The sequence below is a fragment of the Oncorhynchus gorbuscha genome, linkage group LG07 (genome assembly GCF_021184085.1).
Source record: "Oncorhynchus gorbuscha isolate QuinsamMale2020 ecotype Even-year linkage group LG07, OgorEven_v1.0, whole genome shotgun sequence".
Lineage (NCBI taxonomy): Eukaryota > Metazoa > Chordata > Actinopteri > Salmoniformes > Salmonidae > Oncorhynchus > Oncorhynchus gorbuscha.
In genome coordinates this window covers 28,789,838-28,811,080 of record NC_060179.1, presented here as the reverse complement: position 1 = coordinate 28,811,080, position 21,243 = coordinate 28,789,838, and the positions used below count along the sequence as shown (strand labels likewise).

Below are 21,243 nucleotides of genomic sequence, written 5' to 3'. Positions count from 1 at the left end.
TTCAGAGAAAATCACAAAGTTATACTGACCGTCACATATGGGCTTGATTGCACTGTAGAGTTTTGTGTGCATTTATACAGAGTCCTGGTGGACGGTTTAGTGCGTTTGAGATGGTGTATGTTAATGTTGCCTTCATTGAAACAAGCTGCGGTGTGATTATGGCTCAGCTCTGGAGATATGAGCAGAGCGCTGAGCGAGCTCTCCGTTTCTCCCGCTGGCGTAGAGATCAATGCAAACCGGCTAACAGCCTAATAACCCATTTACACATACATTGGGAAAAACATCTACATACATCGACCCTTAAACTGATAAAGTAGGTCCATGTCCTAGAGGTAAGAGTTATTGTGCTTGTGAGTGATTAGCTCCAGTGCGCGTCTCTCTGTGTGTGTTTGTGTGTGTGTGTGTGAACTCTCCCGCGACTACCAACCAGTCCTGTGTGTGATAGGTGCCAGATTGTGTAGCTGCTAGCCAGACTTTCTCTGCCTTTCAGAAAAGAGAGAGAGAACGAGAGGAAAAAACGAGAGAAAAAGAGAGGGGGGGTTATTACAGTACAACGTTCCTCTGATCTGATTCATCGCCGACTGTCTCTCCTGCAAAGGGTGAACTTATTATCCCTGTCTCAACCTCCAGAACGGTGCCAGCTGCTCCCCATGTTTCCCAATTAACCCCCGGTACCCGTCTAACGCACCAATTAAGGCTTCCTCCTCAACGTTTTTATTTGCACGTATTAGCATGCTAGCGTTGCCGTAGTGCCCGGGAGCCCTGGGCTGTGTTCATTGGGCACCGAATGGAAGAAAACGGACTGAAACAGGGACGGACTACCTGGACCTGTCCAATAAGAAGAAGAAAAATGTGTTATCCGTTGTTAAAACGTTTGGAAACGATTTTGTGTCCTAATGAATACAACCTTGGTCTGGAGGGATAACTGAGAAGTACGCAAGCGAGTGTGGAGAGTGTTTAGGAGGCGTCCTCAGCGATGGCTTTACGGCCCCCAGAATTGATTTCAGGCGGCAACGCAAACAGCTGAAAGGCGTAAACACAGCCAGATGTTGCTTCCTGACTGACGACGGCTCCAGGGCCCGAGGGAGCTGCCAGTGTAATTACAAGTCTTGCTCCCCGAGTTTTTTCGTGGCCTTTTCATTCGGGAGCTAGTCTGTATGTCCCTTTTGAGTGTAGGGGGAGGTTTTTTTGTCGCCCACTTGGAAATGCTGTGAGTTGTATGATGAGGCACGTGGATGTTATTGCATAGCTCAATGGAGTTTGAACCAGACGTGTGTTCTTTTTTTCACTGGACTTGGAGTATTTTCAAATTCAGTCTCCACACCGATGATATTCACTCTTGTGTGTTTTGTAAACGTGAAGTGCAACTTCAGTAGACCTTTAGGCCGAGCTCTGGGACGTGTGTGTGTGGGTGCACCTTACTGACACTGTGGGAGAGAAACGGGTGCTTTGGGGAGCGCCAATCCCTCTGAGAGTAAGCGTGTGTGTGTGTGTGTGTGTGTGTGCGTGTGCGTGTGCGTGTGCGTGTGCGTGTGTGTGTGTGTGTGTGTGTGAGAGAGAGAGAGAGAAAGTGAGAGTGAGCAGGCCCTGATGGGGGGGCTTTTCATGAAAGTGAGACTGAAGTGTTATCTTCCTACCAAACTAGTGGTGCTGTTGGGAGACACGTCAGCCAAAGGGGAGCTGGCTGAGCTGAGCTGCCTGGGAGTCTCTGACTAGGACTCCCTCTATGTCTCTACTTCCTTTGATCTACCACTTTCTCAACCATACTCATGGTAGAGTACAGTACAGTAGATTACAGAACAGTAGAGTAGATTACATTAGAGTAGATTACAGTGCAGTAGAGTAGATTACAGAACAGTAGAGTAGATTACAGAACAGTAGAATAGATTACAGAACAGTAGAATAGATTACAGAACAGTACAGTATATTACAGAACAGTAGAGTAGATTACAGAACAGTAGAATAGATTACAGAACAGTAGAATAGATTACAGAACAGTACAGTATATTACAGAACAGTAGAGTAGATTACAGAACAGTAGAATAGATTACAGAACAGTAGAATAGATTACAGAACAGTACAGTAGATTAGAGTACAGTAGAGTAGATTAGAGTACAGTAGAGTACAGAACAGTAGAGTAGATTACAGTAGAGTAGATTACAGGACAGTACAGTAGATTACATTACAGTAGAGTAGATTACAGAACAGTAGAGTAGATTACATTACAGTAGAGTAGATTACAGAGCAGTAGAGTAGATTACAGAACAGTAGAGTATATTACAGTACAGTAGAGTAGATTAGAGTACAGTAGAGTATATTAGAGTACAGTACAGTAGATTACAGTACAGTAGAGTACAGTACAGTAGATTACAGAACAGTAGAGTAGATTAGAGTACAGTACAGTAGATTACAGTACAGTAGAGTAGATTACAGTACAGTAGAGTACAGTACAGTAGATTACAGTAGAGTAGATTAGAGTACAGTACAGTAGATTACAGTACAGTAGAGTAGATTAGAGTACAGTACAGTAGATTACAGTACAGTAGAGTAGATTACAGTACAGTAGAGTACAGTACAGTAGATTACAGTAGAGTAGAGTAGATTACAGTAGAATACAGTACAGTAGATTACAGTACAGTAGAGTAGAGTACAGTAGATTACAGTAGAGTAGAGTAGATTAGAGTTCAGTACAGTAGATTACAGTAGAGTAGATTACAGTACAGTAAAGTAGATTAGAGTACAGTAGAGTAGATTAGAGTACAGTACAGTAGATTACAGTAGAGTAGATTAGAGTACAGTACAGTAGATTACAGTAGAGTACAGTAGAGTAGATTAGAATACAGTAGAGTAGATTACAGTACAGTAGAGTAGATTAGAGTACAGTAGAGTAGAGTACAGTAGAGTAGAGTACAGTAGAGTAGAGTACAGTACAGTAGAGTACAGTACAGTAGAGTACAGTAGAGTAGAGTACAGTACAGTAGATTACAGTAGAGTAGAGTAGAGTACAGTAGAGTAAAGTACAGTACAGTACAGTACAGTACAGTACAGTACAGTACAGTAGAGTACAGTAGAGTAGAGTAGAGTAGAGTACAGTAGAGTAGAGTAGAGTACAGTAGAGTACAGTAGAGTAGAGTAGATTAGAATACAGTAGAGTAGATTACAGTACAGTAGAGTAGATTAGAGTACAGTGCAGTAGAGTACAGTACAGTAGAGTACAGTAGAGTAGATTGCAGTAGAGTAGAGTACAGTACAGTACAGTAGATTGCAGTACAGTAGAGTAGAGTACAGTACAGTACAGTAGATTAGAATACAGTAGAGTAGAGTAGAGTAGAGTACAGTAGAGTAGAGTAGAGTAGAGTACAGTAGATTACAGTAGAGTACAGTAGAGTAGATTAGAATACAGTAGAGTAGATTACAGTACAGTAGAGTAGATTAGAGTACAGTAGAGTACAGTACAGTAGAGTACAGTACAGTACAGTAGAGTAGAGTAGATTAGAGTACAGTACAGTACAGTAGAGTAGAGTAGAGTAGATTAGAATACAGTAGAGTACAGTACAGTACAGTACAGTAGAGTAGAGTAGAGTAGATTAGAGTACAGTACAGTACAGTAGAGTACAGTAGAGTAGATTAGAATACAGTAGAGTACAGTACAGTAGAGTAGAGTAGAGTAGATTAGAGTACAGTACAGTACAGTAGAGTACAGTACAGTACAGTAGAGTACAGTACAGTAGAGTAGAGTAGAGTAGATTAGAGTACAGTACAGTACAGTACAGTACAATACAGTAGATTAGAATACAGTACAGTACAGTAGAGTAGAGTAGAGTAGATTAGATTAGAGTACAGTAGAGTACAGTACAGTACAGTACAGTAGAGTAGAGTAGATTAGAGTACAGTACAGTAGAGTAGATTAGAGTACAGTAGAGTAGAGTAGAGTAGAGTACAGTACAGTAGAGTAGAGTAGAGTAGATTAGAGTACAGTAGAGTAGATTAGAGTACAGTACAGTAGAGTAGAGTACAGTACAGTAGAGTACAGTAGATTAGAGTACAGTACAGTAGAGTACAGTACAGTACAGTACAGTAGAGTACAGTAGAGTAGAGTAGATTAGAGTACAGTACAGTGGAGTACAGTACAGTACAGTAGAGTACAGTAGAGTAGAGTACAGTAGAGTAGAGTAGATTAGAGTACAGTACAGTACAGTACAGTACAGTAGAGTACAGTAGAGTAGAGTACCTACTTGATTACCTGCGTTTTGTATTTAGTTGTGTTTATTTATGAAATCACTCACTCCCTAAACTTGCTTCCCAACTCTCAGCGCACTCCTTGCACCCGGTCATAGGGTTTGTTTTATACACGTGATTCATAGCATTGCGTGGTTTAAGAGGAGTTACTTAGCCGCCTCATTAAGTGAGCCTCAGTTCCACCACAACAAATGAACTAGGCCCAACTCCCCCACTTCCCTCTCCCGCTTCTTCCCCCGTCCGTCACAGCCATGCCATGTTAAAAGACTATTAGGGCTCTGATAGCATGCTGATAGCATGAGCAATCACCAGGCGTTCTTGGCCGGAGCGGGTTGAAGTTATTTCCTCGGGCAGTGTCCCAAATGGTAACCTATTCCCTACGTAGCACACTACTTTTGAGCAGAGCATTGTTGACCCTGATCAAAAGTAGTGCACTAAATAGGGAATAGGGTGCCATTTGGGACTCGGACTCAGTGGGTCCACCTGGTAGAAGGAGAACAGATGATAAAACAGAATCATCAGAATGTAGTGTGGAATGTGTGACTCAGTTTCCCTTTGAATGCCTTTCTTCCCTTTTTACTTCCTCTGTCTGTTCATCCTCTCCTTCTCCCTCCATCCCTTCATCCCTCTTTCACTTCCCATTGAACAATGGTCTAATTCCAGGTCTTCATTTTGCAATGTGATGGCATTCCTTTATTTTGCCCTGCTCCCTCCCTCCCTCCCTCCCTCCCTCCCTCCCTCCCTCCCTCCCTCCCTCCCTCCCTCCCTCCCTCCCCCTCCCTCCCTCCCTCCCTCCCTCCCTCCCTCCCTCCCTCCCTCCCTCCCTCCCTCCCTCCCTCTCTTTATCGCCAGAGAGCCAAACACCAGTGCGACTTCATCTCGTCCAATCATCCCCCCTCTAATACACTTTAAATGGGGCGGCCGCGAGGGTCTGGACGGAGAATTAATAACAGCCAATAAAGCGCACCTCCGGGGCATGGCGGCGAGTCTTTAAGTAAACATTTTGACTTCTTGAGGGGGGGGGGGGGAGTTGGGGGCTAGCGACTTGATGAATCGTCGCGGAGCTCGGCGAGGGCTAATTTCTCACTTAGCCGTCCTGATGAGGCCTGCCTAATAGGGGCCTGTGCTGCCTGCTTTGCCTTGCTGATTGTCTGCTTCATGGGTTGGGTTGATTATTGTGCTGCGTTATTATCACGCTGGCCCCTGGCTGTTGTTCCCCCGCAGAGGCCCTGCTCTGTCATCAATCACATCATTCACTACCCTCCTCTCCTCCACTCACTCTGGTCTGTGCTGTACCGTTTATACCAGTGACAGAGAAGAAGGAGAGAGCAAAGAGGTGGGGTGGGAGGAAAGCGGAGCGAGAGGGAGAGAGGCCGCGCGGGAGAGATTTGTGAGAGAAAGAGAGGGGGAAAAGAGAGAGAGAGAGAGAGAGAGAAGGAAAAGACAGATATAGAAAAGAGAAAGAGAGTGATGGAAATATAGAGAGGGGGAAAGGAGGGAACAGAGACAGAGGGAGAGTCGGAGAGCCCAGAGGGAACTGGGGGATTAGAGTGTGGAAATGAGAGAGAGGGACCAGCAACCTGTGGGCTCAGCCTCTGGACAGACAGACGGACACGGTCTGGGGGAAGTTGAAGCAACAACTCCATCACTCCACTGGAACTGCCTCTGTGTCTGCATCCCAAAGGGCACCCTATTCCCTACTTCCTTTGACCAGGGCCATAAAATAAGACCCATATGACTCAAGAGGGAGCCAGAGATCAAGATGACCAGAAGGAAATAAAGGTAACCTGACCCGACCGTCCTCCTCCCGCTCCTGTTGGCTTTCGTAGATTCTGCCATTACTCTCCTGAAGTTGCTGGTAATAGGCTACAGGAGGAGTCGGGCAACCTTTCTCAGGTGGAATGGCAATTGATCGTACTATTTCTACCGATCTGCGTGCCAGTTATGGTTTTCCTTTTCACATTTTCATGGAACAGTTCAATTTCATTTATAATAACGTCTTTGTATCTCAAAGTCATTGTCAAGTGGTTAATCAAAATTCGATCCAAAATCTAAATGAAAATGATACAAACCTTAAAAAGTTACTTCTATTGCCATTGTCAAAACTAACCTACATAAAGCCAACAAATAAAACATTGCAGCCTGCAGGTAGAAAATATCCAAATAAAAATAAATATCCTATAAATCACATTGGCTTCGCATGGCCTGTCTGCAATGAACTTGAAACATTATATCAAATATTAACTTAGGTCAGGCCTGAAGCTGGTGCTAGCAAACTTGCAACATTTAATCAAATATTCTAGGCCCTCAGAGTTTCTCACACTTCAAGTGAGCCCGGGACAGACACAACTGTAGGCGATTTGCTTAAGGGATAAAAAGTAATCAGGTTTTATTTTAGGATGTTTCCACTAGATCAGAGCAGGACATTTTTCCCTTTCACACTGAGTGGTTATCGAAAGGGACGGAGCTGGAAAGATTTTTCAAGTACATTGAGGAACTATTGTCATTCTCTATGGATGGAAAAACAGACTTTGTTTGCTTGCTTGTCTGAGATGAAGAAAACGATTACTTTGAGAAGCTCCACAGCTCATTAGTGGTGGTGCTTTAAGCCAATCAGAAACACTATCAGATCTCCAAATGGGCACATGTATAAGTCAACATTTTTGGTGCAGGCCAGGTAGCCTATAGGCCTACTTCTTTCTATGTGTAATCAGGTGTACCTCGTTACTCAACATTGACACGAGCGCTCCAAACTAAAGACAATGACGAAATTGACAAAACTCGAAATGGAATTAAATAAACCAAAACAAAAAAGTCCAATCCGATAAGGAAAACGATAGAAGACTGGAATAATAATTTATTGAACGCGTTAACAGAAATGACTGTAACCAAACAAACATTGTAGCTTAGAAATGAAAGGAATTAACGGTAAATGTAATACTGGTGATATATGTAATGAGGAATTGATACACTAACAAGCAAACGCAAACAATTCACACAATTAAGTTAGGAGACAATGAATGAGCACAAATTGGTGTGAGAGAGAGCGCATTCAGGAGAGAGATGTGCATTGTGCATATTAGCCACGCTCCCTTTCTTGGACTGCGCCATCCCCTAGGCCTGCGCAATGGATGAGTCTCGGCCTGCGCAATGGATGAGTCTCGGCCTGCGCAATGGATGAGTCTCGGCCTGCGCAATGGATTAGTTCACTGAGATGGGCACGAATGAGACAGGTGTCTCATGTGCCATAAAAAATACATTTATATAAACACTACATGACTAAAAGTATGTGGACACCTGCTCGTCGAACATCTCACTCCAAAATCATGGGCATTAATACTCTTCTGGGAAGGCTTTCCACTAGATATTGGAACATTGCTGCTGGGTATTGCTTCCATTCAGCCACAAGAGCATTAGTGAGGTCGGGCATTGATGTTGGGCGATTAGGCCTGGCTCGCAGTCGGCGTTCCAATTCATCCCAAAGGTGTTCGATGGGGTAGAGGTCAGTTCCTCTTCGACAGATCATTTATGTATGGACCCCGCTTTGTGCATGGGGGGGGCATTGTCATGCTGAAACAGTAAAGGCCTTCCGCAAACTGTTGCCACAAAGTTGGAAGCTCAAAATGGTCTAGAATGTCTTTGTATGCGCGTTAAGATTTCCCTATAGTGGAACTAAGGGGCCTAGCCCAGACCATAAAAAACTGCCCCAGACAATTATTCCTCCTCTGTCAAACTGTACAGTTGGCACTATGCATTGGGGCAGGTAGAGTTCTCCTGGCATCCGCCAAACCCAGATTTGTCTGCCGGACAGCCAGATGGTGAATCATGATTCATCACTCCAGGTAACCTGTTTCCACTGCTCCACTGCTTCAGCACTCAGCTGTCCCGTTCTGTGAGCTTGTGTGCCCTACAACTTTGCGGCTGAGCCATTGTTGCTCCTAGACGTTTCCACTTCACAGCACTTACAGTTGATGGGTGCAGCTCTAGCATGGCAGAAATGTGACTGACTTGTTGGAAAGGTGACATCCTAGGACGGTGCCACTTCGAAATTGACTGAGCTCTTCGGTAGGGCCATTCTACTGCCAATGTTTGTCTATGGAGATTGCATGGCGGCATGCTCGATTTTATACACCGCTCAGTAATGGGTGCGGTTGAAATAGCCAAATCCACTAATTTCAAGGGGCGTCGACACATGTATATATAGTGTATTTGCTACTGCTCGACAAAAAAAAAAGTTTTGGTCGAGCCTTAGAACCCAGTGTTTCCAGCTGTATGAGTTGACTGAATGTAACTATGGAAGTACATTTATCTTGGGAAGGACGTCTGCTTAACGCAATGACACAAGTCTAATGATATGAATGGATCCTCTATGGAGACATTGCATTAGGGATGACAATGCCAATATGAATGGAAGTTCTACTGTATGTGGACAAACTGTTTTAGCTATCTAGAGGTCTTTATGAGTGTGAGTAGTTGTATGTGGAGACATGGAGAGGAAGGCCTCCTGTGGAGATGGAGGGAGGAAGGGAGGCAGGGATGGAGGGAGAGATGGAGGAGAGGAGGCAGTTTGATGGTCCCCAGGGCCATGCAAGGAGACCCCCTCTCAAAGCCGTATCTGCTCCCTCTACAGCCCCCCTACCATCTCTCTGCTTGATCCCACTCACTATGAGGTGTGTGTGTGTGTGTGTATTAGTGTATGTGCATTTTTTCATCAACAAAGGAATTCCTCTGCTTCCCCCTTCCACTCTCTAGGGTCCCCTCTCTTCCTGATGCTGTGCATACATACACTTGTAGATGAAAAGTCACACAAGCCCATACAGTGTACATACACTCGCACACAGAACAGCTCACACACTCTCAAATACAGTAGAGAGCATCTCTCGCTCTCATTTTGACACCTGCAGAGGTACCCAGAGTGAGAGAAAAACCACAGTGGTAAACATACTCAGCAAAGTACAGGAGAGATGTGTGGGTCGAGTCGGTTCAGGTTTTGTGGTGTCTTGCTCGAGAGCCTTCCCGACGCGTGGTGTGTCGTGTGCCGATACGACCCTCACTCTGTGCTCCGCTCTGAATTCCATGCGGTCACTTAAACCCATTTTAGGGCCAAAGACTCAAAAGTGGTGAATTTAGGCGGGAAACGTGTATTCACCATGACGAACTGAATGGAGCGAGTTGGAAAGAGAGGCTTATTTGTAAAATAATCATTGTTGTGGGGATTCAAGTCAAGATGGGCCAACATCTCAAGGGCCCACGTACTGGTTTAGGAATTACGGACAAATGGCGGCTAGACTTCACGTATTGTATTTCTTGGCTGCTGCCGTACTGTGTTTTACCTGGATATCAGTTTGCAATTGTTGGGTTCTGCTTGGAAACGAAATACCTGAACTAGCATCTTTTCCCTCTTTTATGCCAAGTGCAGAAAGCGTATAGAACAGATACTCTGTGGCTTCGTGGGGGGAAATGAATCGAGTCAAAGTAAAAGAGAGAGAGAGAGAGAGAGAGAGAGAGAGAGAGAGAGAGAGAGAGACAGACACAGACACAGAGAGAGAGAGAGAGAGAGAGAGAGAGAGAGAGAGAGAGAGACAGAGAGAGAGAGAGAGAGAGAGAGAGAGAGAGAGAGAGAGAGAGAGAGAGAGAGAGAGAGAGAGAGAGAGAGAGAGAGACCCAATACCACGTAACCGTTCCACCAAGGGAAAAGGGCTGACTGCTTTTTCCATTGTTTCAGTCGTGGGGACTTTTGGGGTCCCAGTTGCTCTTCGTACACCAGTGCAACTCAAACAAATACAGTGCACAATAAATAAATAAGCTAATAGGCGGAGGGCTGGGGGAGCGGGGGAACGCTAGAGGATGCCGGAGGTTTCCATTGTGGCCCGGCTCTTTATTTGCCCCTTATCTATTGGGTAGCAAGCGCAAAAGAGGCATCGTGTAAGCATTAAGATTACATCGTGTGGGTTTGTTACCCAGGAATGTAAGATGCACTCAGCTCGTCGCTGTGTGAAACGACACACGGTCCCTCGCCAGTCCTCCAAAGCATCTTAAGTAGAGAGGTCTGGGAGACGGCGGCACTCGACGAGCATAATCGCATTAGCTCCGCCGAAAGCCACCGATGGGCTGCGTTGTTGCACTGTTTGTCCTTGACAACAACATTTAAACCAACCTTCTCCCACGTGCTTTGCAGTCGCACCTCCCCACTCCCAAATAACCGCATGGATTTGGTACTTCGGACAAAAAGCCCCAGTTTTGTTGAAATGATTCCTCTCGAGGTGTACCTGTCGGAGACGGGTCGATGTTTGTGGACTTCTTTGAAGGGTAACAGACGAGAATCATAGCTAATTCACCCCTCCATTTCAGGTCTGGTTCATTAGTCACTTCATCTAGAACTCATTGCCCCACAAACAGTTCAGATGTCAAGGTGTGGTGTCGCCCACTCTGACAGAACAATATCTAAACGTGTGAACGACTTAGAGTTTAAACAGCCCGACCATGTCACTGAACACAAAAGGGTGAGAAAGGGCTAGACTGAACACGTTGAATGGCATGTCTGTGTGGGAGTGTGTGTGTGTGTGGTGAGGCGTAACTAATTGCTACTAAATGGCCCTTACTTCAGGGGACGATCCCCCATCAGCTGTAGGCCAGACTAAGTGCCATCTGGGCACAATGTTAAGTCTCATCCCTTTTGAATGGGACCCACCACCCAAATCCTCCATCCAGCAGAGAATCCCTATTCCAGTTCCCCTCCCATAGGGCCAAGGGCATCCCCATATCCCCATCAGTGCAGTGTTGCACGCAGCATGGCGACCTAAGTATGTGCTATTCACTCAATGACACCATTGAGCTTGTAATTGTGAACGTCTCTCTAGTCTCTTCAATGTGGGGATTGACTTGGGGTTTGAACCGCCAACCTCTGACCATTTGGTCACACTTGAGGTTCGCTAACCGCTCCACCTCTCAGCTGTTTCTCTCGGGCTTGCCTCCCGAATGGCACACTATTCCTTATATAGTGCACTACTTTCGACCAGTGCCCTATCCTTCAACCCCCCCCCCCCATCCCTCTCCAAAGCGAGTACACGGGGGCCCAGGCCCCTTGCAGAGGGTTTCTGGTTATACCCACTACCTCCTCACCCCACAGTGTTTTAGTTATTCCAGCTGTGCTTGAGCTCTTAATGTTGTTGGCATAGCTGCACAAAGTGCAAACACACACACACACACACACACACACACACACACATACACACACTCATGGATCTCCTTTGTCTTGTTCACGATGAGGGAGAGGCCAGGATAAGAACCTCTCCCTCAACGTGATCAAGACAAAGGAGATGATGGTGGACTACAGGAAAAGGAGGGCAGAGCACGACCCCCATTCTCATCGACGGGGCTGCAGTGGAGCAGGTTGAGAGCTTCAAGTTCCTTGGTGTACACATCACCAACGAACTATCATGGTCCAAACACTCCAAGACAGTCGTGAAGAGGGCACGACAACGCCTATTCCTCCTCAGGAGACCGAAAAGATTTGGCATGGGTCCTTAGATCCTCAAAAAGTTCTACAGCTGCACCATCGAGAACATCCTGACTGGTTGCATCACCGCCTGGTATGGCAACTGCTCGGCCTCCGACTGCAATGCGCTACAAAGTGTAGTGCGTACGGCCCAGTACATCACAGGGGCCAAGCTTCCTAACATCCAGGACCTCTATACCAGACCGTGTCAGAGGAAGGCCCTAAAACTTGCTAAAGCCTCCAGCCACCCAAGTCATATACTGTTCTGTCTGCTACCGCACTGCAAGCGGTACCGGAGAGCCAAGTCGAGGTCCAAAAGGCTTCCTAACAGCTTCTACCTCCAAGCCATAAGACTCCTGAACAGCTAATCAAATGGCTACCCGGACTATTTGCATTTTTCGCTGCTGTCACTTTACCTCTACCTACATGTACATATTACCTCAATTACCTCGAGTAACCTGTGCCCCCGCACATTGACTCTGTACCGGTACCCCCTGTATATAGCCTCGCTAATGTTATTTCGTTGTTGCTCTTTAATTATTTGTTATTTTTCTTTGTTCTTCTTTAAAAAAAATGTGTATTTATTTTTTACTTTAGTTTTTTTTTGTAAATACTTTCTTAACACTTATTTTTCTTAAAACTGCACTGTTGGTTAAGGGCTTGTAGGTAGACATTTCACTGTAACGTCTACTACACCTGTTGTATTCGGGTTGTATGTGACAAATAACATTTGATTTGATTTGATTTGATGCGCGTGCACCTCCTCCCTCTTTCCGGATCGAAACTTTTGGTCCATTGATGGAACGATGCCTGTTACTTTTTTCCTCTCTCATATTCCTCTCGTTTTCCATTCTTTCTCTTTTTCTCCCCTCATCTTTAACCCTGTTCATCGCTCTCTCTATTTATCCTACATTATTCCTCCATCTCCCCCTCCCCCCCCTCTCTCTGTGCTGTAGTGTGTTTGTGTCAATGAGCGTCAGATGAAAGGATCTCGGTGGTCGCTGATGTAATGATGATGAATGCTGCAGCACTGCCAGTCCCCCCCCTCAGGGATCCCCCTGCACCGTGCTGCTCCCCCCACCCCCAATTTGGAAGTACACCCTCAGCATTTTTCTCACAAATATTATCTGAGTGTATAGAAGTTTCCATACAATGTAAATTCAGGACAGCAATAGATTGTGACTAGTTTGATTCCTTCGATAATGTTCTCCTTAAGCGGTTACAAAAATTAAAGGATTTTTCAAAGCCAATGTTTGTGGCTTGTTGTTTAACCCGGTGTGAAGAGAAAACACAGATTCTCTTTTTTGATCAAAGGCAAAAAGTTTATTTCGGTGTTTGACTTTGATGTGCACCATTTGCAGATGACTTTCAACTCCGAGCCTTTGTCACCAAAGCGTATAATTTATGTTAAATTGATTTGCTTAATGTGCTTATAAAATAAGAATGTTTTTTCCCCCTTACCAACAGTCTGAATTGTGGTATTTTAAACCTGTTTAATCGCCTCCCTTTCTGTGGGAAAGGATTATGGTGGCACACAAATAAAGAATACACCCTTTCATTCTCCCTTCACTAATTGAGTGTGGGACAGTCATTTCAAGGAATAAACATTAATATGAAATGTACATTTTATTTTGGGTAACGACTGCAACCGATGCGTGGTTCATAATGCCTTCTTTTGTAAGGTGCTTACTGAGCGAGCAAAGACCAAACCCTTCTGTTAAACAGACAGAGAATAAACATCATACAGCCGCTGTAAAATGTTGGTGATTTTTTGTTGTTGTTGTGATGTCTCATGCAAACGTGGCGGAGTATGTGATTTTCTACCCACTGGGCACACACTGGTTGAATCAACATCGTTTCTGCATACATTCAAAGAAATTATGTTCAACCAATGTGGAAGAGATGTTAAAATGACTTTTTGTGCCCAGTGGGTATTGACATGTAAGTAGATTAGTGTGTATTCCCTAACAGCTAAGGTTCAGGGTGGATGCCCGACAGTACATGACGACATACAGTATTGTGAAGTACTGTATAATATTATGTGCCTCCCTGAGAGAAACCGTCAGGATAGAAAATATCGTTATCATTTCCTGGCCTAGATTGGAATCGCCCTCCATGTACTTACAATGTGTCATACTTATGACTTGCTCACTAACGATAATGGTTATAACTAGATTAGGTCATAACTGGGGCCCAGAGTTTCCCCCGGCCAGGTGACATAGGAAAAACTCTGGGCACCGCTGATAACCCATGCACTGCATGTGTCCAGAAAACACAACTCGGGTGTTCAAAATCAGATATCAGTTACATGGCTTGCGTGTGAAGACACTGATAAAAGGTAGTGAGAAGTAGAAAAAGAGAAGGAGAAGGAGAGAGAGAGACAGAGAGGAACACCTGCGGGACGGGGCGATTGTATGTAGCAGTGGCGTCCAGGTCAGAGGGATTACGGGTGAAAAGGTCCCGCTTTTAATTGCCGCTCTGGAACCACGGACCGCTCCGACCGCCTCGTGGAACACAAAAGGGCGGTCAGCCACGCTTGAGTGGCCTGGAGCTGTGAATATTTGCTCTAGCAATGGAATGTTTATGCCCCTGCTTTCTCCTCACCCCTCACTCCTCCCCCAGTAGATTTCCCCCTTCTGAATCGGGAACATCCGCCCCCCCCCCCCCTCCTGTCTTCCAACCTTTTCTTTCTCTCTTTTTCCTCCCCCTCTCCTCTGACTCACCTGGGAGGAGGCAGAGAGGTTTGAGGGCTCAAACAAGGAAGGGAGCGCATGCAGACACGCACGCACCGGCAACAGCACGGGCATGCCAAGGGTCAGTCTATGATGGGAGGAGTTTCTTTCCCTTCTCCCTTTTCTTCTTTTTTTTCTCTTCTTCTTCGCTTTTGCAAGAAGTTCAATCGTCCGAACGGTGTAGCGTGTAATTTAAAGGAGGGGGGAAGGGGGGGGCATAAAAAACCTGACTCAGGGGCTCTATTGTCTGATCTCCCCTCTGCCTGAGATGGACTGTCAGTCGAGGGGCGCCTCACGTTTGAGTTTCTATGGTTGCAGGCCGCTGAAAGAGGTTGAGCGGCTTGCTGTCTCTCTCGACCCAGGACCTAAATCGATGGCGAGCTCAGGAACTCTCTCTCTCTCTCACACACACACACACACTTGTTGTTCTCCCAAAAATAGAAAAATCTCTGAATCTAACCCAAAACTAAAACACTCATCCTATCGAAGGCATACCAGTGATTTGAGATGAGATCTGTTGTAGAAAGGGTGAAACAATGTCTGGAGTGACATGGTACACATGTATTCATGTGGGAGTGATTAGAGGAAGAGCTCTTGTTTAATTCTGTTTTGATTGGTTGGGGAGTAATTGCTGTTTTTTTTTGGTGGTAACGCCACGATTGCTTACAGATGTTGTTGTCAGTTAGAAATGGACGGCAGACTGAGTTTTTTTCAGGGGGGTTGGACAAAAAATGAACAAAACGCATGTTTGTCTTTATTTGAAAGAAAAATGTTGCATAGACTAAATATTTCCAGCAATTATCCTTGAATTATGGCATGTTTCGGGGTCTAAAAGAAGCAGAGGCATCATGCCCATAGGGGGCACGTGCCCCCTCAGATTTATCTTTAAAAAATATATTAAAAAATAAACATACCAAAAAACAACAATCTGCAATACCAACCACTTGAAGCTGGCTTTAGCTAGTCCAGACAGGTTCCCAATCTCCCAACCACATAACTAGCTACCAGGAAGCCCTTTCAGGCTATCAATCAAGTTTTACCCAGATTTTTGAAGAGATGCAGAGAAGCATATTTAGTTTCTTTAAAAAAAGAACCACCAGTCAGGACGAATACAGACAGTTCAAGAGGTATGCTCAGATATGCAGAAAAATAGACTTAAACAGAATTAAACAGAATGATTATGGCTCTAGATTGCAGGAAAAAGCTGTTTCAGGTGTTTTAAAATGCAAACTTATAGCCCCCCTCCAGACCACCCCCGTCATTCCCCTCAGATTTCTGTGGTGCATGACGCCCCTGAAAAGAAGGGCTTGCAGTGGATTTCAATGATCCCATGTTTTAAGTGGTTTAGCACCATGTTGGGTTACTGTCTTCATGGCTAAGATTCAGGGAAGACGTGACCCAAGTCGAGGTTCTGAACTAAGATGATGTGCTTACTATAGACTGTTGGCTGAACTCCTCTTTAAAAACGGAGAGACAGAATTAACCAAAGTTTATTCTTCGAGAGAAGGAGAAATTGCCTGGCAGCATATTATTCCCAAAAGGACCCCCAGACAAGCCTTCATTTTTGGGGTTGTGAATGTTTCTCTGTAGTATCCCCTGAAGGTTAGTCACTTCTTTCTCTCTGAAAGAGGAGGAATTCTCAGTACGTACCTATCCACAACCTTCACTTCTATGTACTCTAAGATATAACCTAAAACTTATTGTACAGCAACTTCTTTAACTAATTTACTTTGAAATAAAACATATAGAACTGAATTCCCTTGGTTACTGGAAGTTTACTTTGTCGAGAAGTTAGCTCGCTGTCCTGTTTGCAGGGTTGAAAAAGGACCAAAATTCCAGTTGAAGGATTCCCCGATTTTCCTCTTATTCCAGGATTTGTGTAAAACCTGTAAATTTGGGGAAAGTTATCAGAATACTATGTGACCGTTGGGTGCGTTGAGAGGGCAGTGGGAAGATCAAACATAACAATTATGAGGGAAAATAAACACAGCGGAGCTGGTGGATTGACCTTCGCTGTGGCTGGGGACGAAATGGGATTGGCTGGGAGGACTTCCTGATGGTATAGAGGTCAGAGGTCAGCAGACATGAATGTCAGTACCATGTGATTGTTTTCTTTTCAAAGCTTTTAGATGTCATGCCTTTAATTCAACCCAGTTAGTTTCTCAAGAGGTGGAGGCACACTGGCGCAGCTCTATTGTTGAGCGAGAGTGTGACATCATCAGCCTTTCGAGCAATTCATTGATGCTTCATCTTTTATCTTGTTAAAACATTGGTTGTTTAACAATGGTTTGAAGCTTAAACAAAGAAACACATTTAAAAAAAATGTTTTTATATATTTTTTTTTATAACTATGATAGAGACTTACTGGGCCATCCTCATTCAGAGAGACCAGTGTATCCGGAGAGAATGTTGGGAAAGTCTGTGATGAGACAGTGTGTGCTAATGGTGTACTATAATGGGACGCTACATCATTGGTCTCCTCTTGGTTGGGGTACTTACCTGTCCTCTCTCTCTGTCATCCCCCTTGCCCAGGTGTCCTGTCTCCATGACGTGCTGAGGAATGAACAGTCGTCATGGAAACCCAGTCCCAGGCCAGTTCTGCAGCTGAGAAGAAGAAGAGGGTGGAGACCATCGTGGCGACCAAGGGCTCGTCGGCGCGCGCCGACATCAGCGAGAAGGCTGTGGCCTCTAGCACAACGTCAAACGGTAAGAGTCTAATTTACCTTAACCCCCCTTCCTTACCCGCTCTGATCCTCTCTCTTGTTCTCTTCCTCGCTGGTTCCTTCTATCTCTCTCTCTTGTCTATTTCTAATTTTGTCTCACTCCAAACAGGGAGTTAACAATGAGTTGAATGTTTTGGTCATGAAGTTGAAATATTGGTGTTTCTTCATGTAGAATGATGTTTGTAGTGGATCATGCTTATACAAGTGTTTTCTGAATGCATATCAGTTATACTCATGTGTAAAACAAGGCTCTTCTGTAGGAGATTGAGTTCATATGCAACATACATTGCCTTCAAAAAGTATTCAGACCCCTTGACCTTTTCCACATTTTGTTAGGTTACAGCCTTATTCTAAAATGGATAAAATTGTTATTTTTTTCTCATCAATATACACACACAATACCCCATAATGTCAAAGCAAAAACTGTTTTTTAGACATTTTTACAATACTGAAATATTACATTTGCATAAGTATTCAGACCCTTTACTCAGTACTTTCTTGAGGCACCTTTGGCATCGATTACAGCCTCGGTGTCTTATTGGGTATGACGCTACAAGTCCTGAGCACTCTGGAGCAGGTCTTCATCAAGGATCTCTCTGTACTTTGCTGAGTTCATCTTTCCCTCAATCCTGACTAGTCTACAAGTCCCTGCCGCTGAAAAACATGATGCTGACACTACCCTGCTTCACCATAGTGTCATGACGTTGGCCTGGGGGATAGGTTTACGACAGTCATAAATACCTCTTTCCCCCCTTTTCCTCTCTACCCTACTGAGGTTACATTTGCAAAACCCTTGGTTAACTTAGAGATTCTGGGAACGTCAGAATGTGGGGGGAAATGAACTATATTCTGGTAATCCGAACAATTGAACATATGCAGTGGTACTTAATGACTATGATGTCAGTTCGGTTGTCATCTGAGACATTCTCATCAATGATAAGATGACATAAACTACAGTGGAAAGTCTACACATGAGAGTTATCGGATTCACATGGAATTGTTGTTCAATTTAAATGTTTGAATATGAAATTATTTGTGACGGGATGAAATGTGATTTTAGCTTCTAAAATGTGAGATGTGGGTTTTCATAAGTTAGGGCTGCTCACTCAGTGGCCCGCCTCTGTGAAGGGACAAGGGCTATAACATTTTCAAACACACCCTCCTCTCCCTTCCTATATAAAGCCTTGACGACAACATAACTTCCTGTTCCGAGGATATGAGGACGACGGTCCTATGTCAGAATGGTTCAGATAATAACTACAGAACGAAGCCAACATCAGCGTGAACTTTGGTTGCGAATGGTATGAACGTTGAACTCTTATTCACTACAGAAGTGATACCTCTTAGCTGTTGAGTTAGCGACCGCAACTGCAAACGCAGGTAAGGAAGGAACAGACAGAGTATCCCTGTAAGGGATTTCTTCCATTGACGGAGAGGCGGACCAAAGCGCAGGGTGGTTATTCTGATTCATGTTTAATTCAAAGATAAACACGAACACAACAAAACAAAACAAGAAACGTGAAAACCCAAAACAGCCCTATCTGGTGCAAACACAGAGACAGGAACAATCACCCACAAACACACAGTGAAACCCAGGCTACCAAAGTATGATTCTCAATCAGAGACAACTAATGACACCTGCCTCTGATTGAGAACCATACTAGGCTGAAACATAGAAATACCCAAATCATAGAAAAACCCAAATCATAGAAAAACAAACATAGACTGCCCATCCCAACTCACACCCTGACCATACTAAATAATGACAAAACAAAGGAAATAAAGGTCAGAACGTGACAGTACCCCCCCCCCCCCCCCTCCAAAGGTGCGGACTCCGGCCGCAAAACCTTAACCTATAGGGGAGGGTCTGGGTGGGCGTCTGTCCGTGGTGGCGGCTCTGGACGCGGACCCCACTTCACCATCGTCTTAGTCCGCCTTATCGTCCGCCTCCGTGGCTTTCTAACCATGGCAACTCTTCTCAATGACCCCACTGGACAGAGGGGCAGCTCGGGACAGAGGGGCGGGGACTCTGGCGCCTTTGGGCCTCTGGGCTCTGGCGCCTCAGACTCCGGCAGCGCGGACAGGCGGGAGACTCCGGCAGCGCCGGACAGGCGGGAGTCTCCGACAGCGCCGGACAGGCGGGACCACCTGTAGGGAGGAGACAGACAGCCTGGTGCGTGGGGCTGCCACCGGAACCACCAGGCTGGGGAGACCCTCAGGAGGCTTGGTGTTAGGAGGAGGCACCTGAAGGACCGGGCTGTGGGGGAGCACTGGAGCTCTGGTGCGCAACCTTGGCACCACTTTCCCAGGCTGGACAACTACTCTAGCCCGGACCCTCCAGAGTGCAGGCACAGGTTGAACCGGGCTGTGGGTAAGCACGGGAGATCTAGTGCTTACTACGCGCACCTCTCCCTTAGGCTCCACTCCCACATTTGCCCGGCACGAGCGGAGCGCAGGCAGAGGACGCACTGCACCCTCCCAGCGCCCCGGAGACACAGCACGCAGAGCCGGCGCAGGATACCCTGGACCAAAACTGGGTACCGGCGACCAGACCCGCTGAGCAGGCACCATACGCCCTAGCTCGATGTCCGCACTCGCATGACACTCTCGGGGGGCTGCCCTATAGCGCACCGGGCTATGGACACGTACTGGAGACACCGGCGCTTAACCGCATAACACGGTGCCTGCCCAGTAACGCGCTGCTTATAATAAGTACGAGGAGTGAGCTCAGGTCTGCTACCTGGCTTAGCCCCACTCCTCGTATGCCACCCCCCAATTTTTTTGGGGGGGGCTGCCTCTCGTACCTGTCGCACTGCCGTGCTGGCTTCGCCAACCTCATTCTCCTGTAACCTTCCTTGCACTGCTCCATCGAATCCCAGGCGGGCTCCGGCACTCTCCCTGGGTCGACCGCCCACCTGTCTATCTCCTCCCAAGTTGTGTAGTCCAGATTCTGCTCCCATGTCCTTTCCTCTTTGCGCCGCTGTTGCTGTTGCTGTTGCTGTTGCTTGGTCCTGTTGTGGTGGGTGATTCTGTAAGGGATTTCTTCCATTGACGGAGAGGCGGACCAAAGCGCAGCGTGGTTATTCTGATTCATGTTTAATTCAAAGATAAACACGAACACAACAAAACAAAACCCAAAACAGCCCTATCTGGTGCAAACACAGAGACAGGAACAATCACCCACAAACACACAGTGAAACCCAGGCCACTCATTCATATATCCTTATGTACATATTCCTTATCCCCTTACACTGTGTATAAGACAGTAGTTTTGGAATTGTTAGTTAGATTACTTGTTGGTTATCACTGCATTGTCGGAACTAGAAGCACAAGCATTTCACTACACTCGCATTAACATCTGCTAACCATGTGTATGTGACAAATAAAAATCGATTTGATTTGATTTGATTTGCCTCAGTATGATTCTCAATCAGATACAACTAATGACACCTGCCTCTGATTGAGAACCACACTAGGCCGAAACATAGAAATACCCAAATCATAGAAAAACAAACATAGACTGCCCACCCCAACTCATGCCCTGACCATACTAAATAATGACAAAACAAAGGAAATAAAGGTCAGAACGTGACAATCCCGTCTATCACACAATGACGTTACTACAACACATCCAATTGACAACCAGAGACATTCTTCAAAGGACAGAGGACTCGGTTTTTCCTCCATCTACCACCAACCTATTGAAGCGCAGCTCAGAGTAAATATTTATTGCATTTTCCTTTTCCAAATGGTCAGTAATTTAGAATGCATAAGATACTGTATTTACAATAGCACAGTTTCACCTTTGTTCCTGTCTTCCCGCTCTTTCACTCAACCCAGCCCTTTTCCTTTGTGTAACAAGCTGTCATATCTGTTCCGCCCGCTAGGGACGTTTTCCTTTATGATGTAATTTGTAATCAAGTTATGATTTAATTATGTGTATGTGTGATTAGTTAGGTATTTAGTAAATAAATGATTAAACCCAATTTTGTATTGCTGATTCAAATTGTTAGCCAGTGTTCTTGCAGATAACCAAGAATTTACAACTTTC

At 45.3% G+C, this 21,243-nt stretch overlaps 1 protein-coding gene across 3 annotated transcripts in view; it reads left to right on the top strand.

Annotated features, from left to right (window-relative positions):
- LOC124039742 (transcriptional activator GLI3-like) overlaps positions 1-21,243 on the top strand; it is a 146,384-nt gene that overhangs the window by 14,306 nt on the left and 110,835 nt on the right. For all 3 annotated transcript variants that reach the window (XM_046356041.1, XM_046356042.1, XM_046356040.1), the window contains exon 2: positions 17,002-17,175. In XM_046356041.1, coding sequence (XP_046211997.1) covers positions 17,043-17,175 — 133 coding nt within the window. In that variant the 5' untranslated portion in view covers positions 17,002-17,042. The remainder of the gene's footprint in view (positions 1-17,001; positions 17,176-21,243) is intronic.